Raw genomic sequence first — 8,416 nt, forward strand, 5'->3', positions numbered from 1 at the left:
TTTCTAATTATGAAAGATTGCAATATACGGGCCACGCACAAAAGGGCTAATTTTTGTAACTTATGGAAATACTGAGGTAACATATTTTTACCCTTAATCTTCAACAGTGCACTTTAGATGTTTTCAGCAAATGCAGTATTATATTCTAGATTATGCATTCCTCAAATAAATAGTGTCTCTAAGACTAATAATGGAAATAACTGACTCTCGGCAGAGCCAGGACTAGCAGTCTTATCATTAAGTTTCAACAGCCAGTGAAATCATTTTTACGGTTAAAAAAATAAATCTCATCCATGACTGCAGCTTTACAAATCAGTTACCAATATCTTTATAAAACCAGAAGTCAGTTTTTTGTTTGATTTGCATTCTAACGCTTACCAGAATACTATTACACTGTCAAATCGTGTTGTGTCATACATTATACACAAAATTCAGGATCTTGTACAGAAATTCAACTCTGGATCTGGCAAACTACCTATTCAAACATAAATTTGACTCTTACTGACTTTGGTCAAGTGGTCATGTAACTTATCATCTAAAACACAACAAAACAATTATTTGACTGAAAATTGGAGATTTGCCATACCTTAGGCACTCTCACTCTGTTGTTTTCAAATACACTGCTTTTCCTTTTACATAATTTGAGCATAATGATCATAATACATTTGCCCTCACAACAAGATCTAAAAATAAAGAACATAGTTCTCTTCTACCTTTCCACATCTGTGTAAGGAACACTCAATGCACAGAAATCTGAATAATAGATTATGCATTCTTTGAACTGGGAAAGTATAGTAACAGCAAAGAAATAGCTCCTAAATCTTGAAAATAATTAATGACAGCAATGATGCTATTATGAACATTAGCGCGTGGGATAACCTGTCTTCCAAAACCAGCACAGATGATACTCCCAACAGATGATTCCATCCATCCTAACTCCTCAAAAACAAAAAATTGGTTTATAGGCTATTGTGGCATTCCATATGGCAATTTTAGGAAGGGATTTAAAGGTCTTTCTACTTCCACAAATACACAGTCAGTCTTGAATCTTACCTCCAGCTTCCCTAAAATATCTGACAGATAATATTTTTTTAATTTGTTCTGGTTCTAGTGTAAATCCTGGAAATAGAAGGCAAATGCTGAAACTTATTCTGTCAAGTACGGATGTCCACACTTTAAAAAAAAAAAACAAACTATGATCAAAGATGGCTTCAGAGAGAAGCCAGTTTGAGAGGATGATACTTGGAAACCAAAGTCTCACTAACATGTTGGTGTATATTAACTCGTTTAATATTTCTTTTAACATGGCATTCCACCTAGCCAGGGGAAAAAACTAGGGCTGAAGGGGGAAAAATCAATTACTGCTAGTAAATGACAGCTAAGTTATGGTTAGTATGAGCAAAAAATATCAATAGCTTTATTAGACTAGAGGTGCTTTTTGACATTCTAGTGACTGACCAAGATAGAGCTACTTCTAGGTCATAATGAGATATCACAACACGCTCCAAAGGACGTGAAATGTATGTATGGGAGGGACAAGACAGTGGGGTACGACAGGGACATAACAGTAAAATTGGAAGGAAAGGCAAGAACTCCTTTATATTAAAAATCAGAGAGGGTACCTGTAATCTGTACAAAGAAATTCACTGCACTTTCGCCATTGTCTAATGCTTACCACCCAAATAAAAAGCAATTACATGCATATTTCAATATAATAAGCCATCTCTGATCTCAGCTTCCACAAACCAACTGAAGCATATTTCAACATAATTCTATTTGTAATAAAAGGCAGATGGCAAGGAAACAGATGTCTCTTTTCAACCTGATTTACACATCTGCAGACACGTACAATATGCATGTATTTCCAAAGAACGATGAGCAATTTAAATTAGGAAATGGGAAAACTTTTCTTAAAGGACATGCACAAACAAAAATTGTGACTCAAGAAGAAAACAAGCTGTGACAAAGACACATCTATCATATCAAGCCTATCTGTTTCCAAACCAATATCATATTACAGCACCATGTTAGAGAAACACCAATCATGATAAAAATCAGACAACTTTGGAAACAGTTTCCTGTAAGGAAACATCACTCAAATGTGAGGTGGCTGAGGAATGTGTGACTTTCAGATTTCTCCCCTCTCTGAAAGAAGACCTGAGGTTAGCAATGGTTGTCCTTCAGAAATTCATTTTATAGAAAAGCAAAACATCCCTCAGCAATACAGACCTGGAATTTATTTAAGATCTTCTAAATCTCAGATTGCCATTTTATGCAGACATCAACAATAAGCCATTGACAATCACATCAAATATTTGCACTGGTCTCAGAGAAGTTACGCACAAAAATCAGCAGAGAAATGCGTTACAACAAAGCAGGATGGAAGAGTCTCACTCAAAACCAGAAAATCCTTGCAGAACCTCTTAAACTAAGTGGTGAAGGATAAAGCAGTGCAAGGAGCCAAGATGTTAGCAACCTTCAAAATTAAGTTAGGTTGAGATGGGTCAAAACTACACAAAATCTTCTCCACGCTGAATTGCTAATTTGGGACATTTTGTTGGTTTCTTAGCTTTTGTCCCATTTCTTTTTCTGCAGATAGTTTACTTCAATCTCACAAAGGGTACTACATTGTCAGGCACGGAGAATGAAGTCTTCTCTTTCATCAAAGCATAAAGCCTAACTTAAGTGCCACATCTCTGAGCTGAAGGAACCATATCCTATAATGATATTTAATATACATGTCCATTCCAGTTCTGGGCCTGTTTGCTGAGACTGTAAATAAGGAACTAGATTCACTCAAATGTTCTGATTTTTTCCTACTGCTGAAGGGATGCTGAACAGCCCTAAATCTCAGCTTATGTTTATTTTGCACCACTATAGTGACCAGTGAGACACAGACAGAATGCATTAGTAAACCCGTCCAAGGGGACTAATTATCACCATTGGGAATTGGGCCAGGTTAGCCAGTTTAATTTCATCTAAGCCGTCACATAATAATCAGATGTTAAGTACTTTCAGGAGCTAACCACTTGGTCTAACTGGTGAGCTGGAGGTGAAAAGTTCCATATTCTATTACTAATCCCCTGAGCTATAGAGTTCCCAGCTGGTAGTTCTACAAATGTTCACACAGCTTTTTTTGAAAGGCAGCAAAAGTAGTTTTTGTTGTATGTCCCCCCTCCCCAGCCAAAACAAACCTATCAAAAAACCCCACAGTTGCAAGAACAACTATCTTTTTCTTAAAATAATCTCTCTTAAAGTAGCAGACTGTACACATTTTACAAGAATAAACAAACTTTTCTAATATTTATCCACAAATTAGGAGTCAGAGATCATTAGTGCAAACTTCTGCTGACCGGCAGCATTTATTCTATAAACTTTGGGTATCCTAAGCGATCCATTAGAGAATAACAGATATCTTCAACCCGTCTAATCTCTTCATTGGGCATGTTTTGTTTCCAGGAATGAATGCTACTTGGTGAAATTTCCCCTTCATAAGGAAGATAGAAAAGATTGGTGGAGGTGGCAAATAATATTTGGTTTAACCTAGCAGGAGGAAGAGGAATACCAAGAAAGGCAAAAATTGTTTCAGCTGTCTTCTGAGGAAAGCTCACAATATCTTCAAACTTGACTAGCTGATAATTTCTTGGCAGCAGGACCCCATTTATTCTCAGAGCTGCTGCTGTGTTTGCTAGCCATAAATAAGACAACACAGAAACTGCATTTGAATTAGAATTTGAAAGTTCTTTTCTTAATGATTCATATTCAAAGGCATAGCCTTCATTTAAACTACATTTTTCTTTACCATTCTCCCATTTAAACATTGCAGCCAAGTGTTGTGGAACATTTTTCAAAGAGTAAAGGTTTGGCTTATTTTTGTACAACATTGAATAGATCCATGCCCGTGGGTCCCTCACTACATATAATGCTCTCATTGATGGTCCCAGGATTTCCTGAAAGAAGGGAAGCTTTAATGTCCAGCTCCCACTACTTAAACTAAGTACAGGTCGTGCATTAGGATAATAAGAGAGATGCTTTCTTAGCTCCCTAATATATTCGGCATCTTTATCTTGACTCCCTCTTGCCCTACTTCTTTGCTCTGACAGAGATTCTCTCTTTTTTGATCTTTTCTTTTTGTCTTTGTTTATGGTAAAATGCTGAGCAATTTTACTTCTGCTGGCTTCATATAAACGAATGTTTTGTAAATGTAACTTTGTGCCTCGAACTAAAGACTGAAGCCACCCTTGGATAAGACGAAAATGACCATTCTGGACATCAGAAACCTTCCATTCACATGGATCTACAAATGAATCAATTTCAAATTCAGTCTCAGGAATTTCGAGATAGGGTGTAGGTATCCTGATGTATAAGAAGTCACTGCTATTGAAAAACAGCTGTTTTAAAATTTCTGCACCAGAAGCAGGAAGTGAAGTAATGATAACATCTGGCAAAACAACAGGGTTTCCTTCTAATTGTTTGGCTTTATTGCCTTCATCATGTTCTAGCTTTGTTATGCCACTGCTCCATTTTGCACAGATGGGCTGAGTACACATGCTCCACACATCTACCAATTCAATAAGCCACAGTGTGACAACCAGTATCAGGATCCAACGCAACATTTTACCAAAGGATATGTAAAACCGCCACTGAAAAGCCAGTATGACCAAACTAACACCCAAAATTAACCCTGCAATTATGTTCACTTTGAATCCAAAAGGGAAAACTGCCCTATGACTTTTTATCTGTTTTTTCACAGATTCGGTACCTAGACCAAACTTGGTCACTTCGTTTTCATGAACTACTTTGGCAAAACCACCAAATCCCAAGTAATCGAACCTTGTCTTTAAATTCTGATATTCAGTCACAACAGAAATAGTATTTTCAGTGTTGTTGACACTGAGCGAAATCTGAAATCCAGATTTTGCATTATCTATGAGTCTACAGTTAGAAACATTGACATAAGGGCCATAGAAAAGGTAAACAATCCTTGTAAGTGTGTTTTTCATTGGAAAGGTAACATTTATGAATTGAGTCCATCGCTTTTTGAATTCAGCAGCTTGTTCTGCCTCCTGTATCCTAGCAACAGGACTACTCCCATGATGATCAAACCAAAACATCTTGTAGTGGGCATCCCACACATCCATCATAGCTCCATTGTATTTGTTCTTAAATTTATAGGGTATGTATTTAAAATCAATGTCCAGATTATGAAAAAAGGCACTGACAGAATTAACAGGAGAGTCTTCCTCTTTTTCAATATTGTCTACTACTAACAATGTCTGAGAATTTAAAAGCAGCAAAACACGATACACGCTTTTCAATTTCATTGCTGATGTGTAAGCAGATACCGCCTCACCACTCACAAACATCATGTCTCCAGCCTGTGAGGCTGTTACAATTTCTCCAGTTGAGTCTCCAACCTCATCACCAATCCACTTCAGCCACTGGGCACACTCACCAAGCTGTCCTTCCCAAGGCTGGTTGCACTGGCTTGTAGGAGATGGTGCGAAGACCAAGACATTGTTCAAGTGGCTGAGTTTAGGTCCATAAAGAGCCTCAGATACGAACACCTGTCCATTGGGAGCAAAAGTGAAAGAGTTCTGATCAGGATGTTCATGTCCTGGATTGAAACTTCTCCATCCATCAATCCAGGTATACGGTTGAAAGTGAACAATGTCATAGATAGCACGTCCACCAAGTTTTCCAGACTTGAAGGACACAAAGGTGTTTGTCTGACTGTTTGGCAACCCAGCCCCATAAGTAACAACTCCCCAGTTAGGAAACACATGCATTTTAGCACTACCATAGTCAGCAGGTGGCTGAGGAGTGATTTCAGCAGCATACCATATAAATTCAGTGTGTAGTGTGCTCCACCTCTGTGCAGTGGATGGAACCATTGGCCCATCCTTGGGTCTGTGTTTTCTAATCTGCTGTGCCAACCAGTTGCCAGCTCCGTTCTTCAAGACAAACTTATCCAGGAAAACCAGTTGGCTCTCAGGACCATAAAACCAGTTGTAATTAGAATCTGCTACACCCACAGTCCTCTGAAAGCCTGGTAATAGGGTGGCATAGTAAAACCAAAAGTGCATCTTGAGCCAGTTATTCTCCAAGTTGTTAATACCAAAGTGGCGCTGGGCCAGGAAAACATACTGGGTTACCGACTTGGCTGTGTAACTCCCATAAGCTACTCCCTCATCCAGAGACCCATCTACAACATGACTAAGCAGAAACATTGTTTTCTCCATCACATCAACAACGGCGTGTTTCCAAATATTTGCCTGAGATCCTTTGTCCACCCCTGCAACTAAGGCCCCGATAAGCAAAGCAAGCATATTGGTTGCTTGGTGGTTATGGAGAAGCTGCTTTCCCCAGGAACGAACCTTTGAGTACTCATACATTTCCTTGCTTATGGACCATATCTTCTCCAGGTATTTTTGCCTTCTCTCATTTTCCAGTGAATTATATAAGAAGTCAAAAGCAGTGGCAAATCCTGTCAGGGAGTGACCGAGTGGCACTTCATCTCCAGGTGCATTCTCAACCAACCAGTTTTTGTAGCCAGCCATTCTATCCATATATTCCAGGGCAAAATCAAATGCAGCTTTATCTTCAGGACACAGCAAACAATAAAATGCTAGAGGTGGCAGATTGTTACCATAAATCTCATTCCACTTTGCAGCAAAATCAGCGTGCTTGGGTGGAGGTAGGTAGTATAATGGGTTGGATAGCATAGCTATCACTGCACTTCTGATGGCTCTAAACAGATGTGAATGGCTTGTATGAGCCTTCTGCCTCAGTGCCTGAACATCTTCAGCATCGAAATACAAGCTTGGATGAAGAACTGCTTTTTTCGGCTTCTGCTCAGCACTGAGACCTTCACGTTGCTGTTTTTCATATTGATCTATATTTTCTACAAAAGTCACCCAATCAGAGTAATTGCTTACAGATTCTTCAAAACTGAAGACAGCAAATATTGTTAATGCCAGAAATAAAGTATGCCCCGTGAACATCACAGCCATGATCCATTAGGCAGTACCTCTTCCCCAGGCATGCATTTCCTAACAAAACACAATGTACAGATATCACACTCTGATCCAGTTGAGTATAAAACCAAGCATCTTAAGGCATATTTTTAGCAGAAAAGGCTTAGCATGTACTGTGCATGCTAACAGATACTAAGATTACTTCTAATCTGAGCTACAACATTGAAATAACAAGGCTCTCAAAAAATTAAATCTCAGGTGCCTTGTCTGTTCACACTTGTCTCAAACACAACATTACAGCACAAATACAAAAATTAGGGAAGAAGTAAAATCTCTAAGATATGCATATAAAACACAGGTTGTGACAATGCACAGTAAGAGACCGAAACACCCTCTCTTGGTAACCTGAAAAACTTCACTTGAAAAAAGGCATCAGAGTCGTACATTTACTTTTTTTAAAGAGCTTTCAATCAAGTCAAGTTCCACTTCTAGAGCCGAAAAAAACTCCACAGATCACAAAATGATATAATTTATTCAGAACAATGTGTTATATTGGACGAAATAGAAGATTTACAGCACTCGGAAAACAGACTCCAAAACTGAAGTTGCTTTCTTCAGTCTTCACCTTATCTCAATTTCCATACACTCTCTTTTCATCTTTCTTTTTGGGACTCATGCGAGAGAGGGAAGGAAAAGAATAATAATAATAATAAAAAAATACATCAACATAGATCCTCCATGTGCTCCTCTCGAGGAAACTGCTGTGCTTTTAACAACTATTCCCCTCCGTCTGCAGAAAGTGCATCTGAATTAGTAGTCACAGAGTATCGACATATTTTGAAGTCTTCTTTCATGTTATCTTCAGCCAATGATGCCCAAATTTTGCCTTAATGATTCAGATAATCCTGCTCCTTCCATCACGAAGCAAAAGGAAAACATGCGGAAGAGGCAGACCGCCAAGACTTTTTTGTTAAAAGAGCAGTTTCGGGTTTTCTTCCACTTTGTGTGCTGGTTTTCTGTGGAAAGAGACAAAAAAGTTCTCTGAAGCTGTACAGCTGTGAGAATATACTTTAAAAGCACTGCTCACTTTCTAGGAGAGATGAGTTAATACACCTTTTCTTTTACAGATTTGGCTTTTTTTCTTAATTAGCGTTTTCAAAGTTCCACAAAATTTGTCATTGGCAAAACAGAAATCCAGATTGGCTACTTGAACTCTCTTCAGTTCACCCTGTCCTCCGTCAGGGACTATCTTCCCATTACGCTATGAGGAGCTACCCGAGAAAACAACAAACCTGAAACATGCAACCGAAACTAAATGGAGATCAAATTAAAAAGAATACCAAAATAAAACGACACGTATACTGACCCTCCGCGCCTGATTGCGCCGGCGAAGTGAAGGAGCGCGGCTGGCCCGCTCGGGACGGACCCATGGCGCCCTC

General features: G+C 38.7%; 1 protein-coding gene across 1 annotated transcript; it reads right to left on the reverse strand.

Annotated features, from left to right (window-relative positions):
• Positions 1-3,362: 3,362 nt before the first annotated feature.
• On the reverse strand, positions 3,363-7,013 carry DSEL (dermatan sulfate epimerase-like). The gene has a single exon (XM_010014112.1). It carries the CDS (start codon positions 7,011-7,013, stop codon positions 3,363-3,365), a length of 3,651 nt encoding a protein of 1,216 aa, XP_010012414.1.
• Positions 7,014-8,416: the final 1,403 nt, after the last annotated feature.

This window comes from Nestor notabilis, unplaced genomic scaffold, assembly GCF_000696875.1.
Source record: "Nestor notabilis isolate BGI_N333 unplaced genomic scaffold, ASM69687v1 Scaffold36734, whole genome shotgun sequence".
NCBI lineage: Eukaryota > Metazoa > Chordata > Aves > Psittaciformes > Psittacidae > Nestor > Nestor notabilis.

Bases quoted from the DNA above. Each gene is read 5' to 3' on its own strand.
- DSEL (XM_010014112.1), bottom strand. From the start codon at position 7,013: ATGGCTGTGATGTTCACGGGGCATACTTTATTTCTGGCATTAACAATA.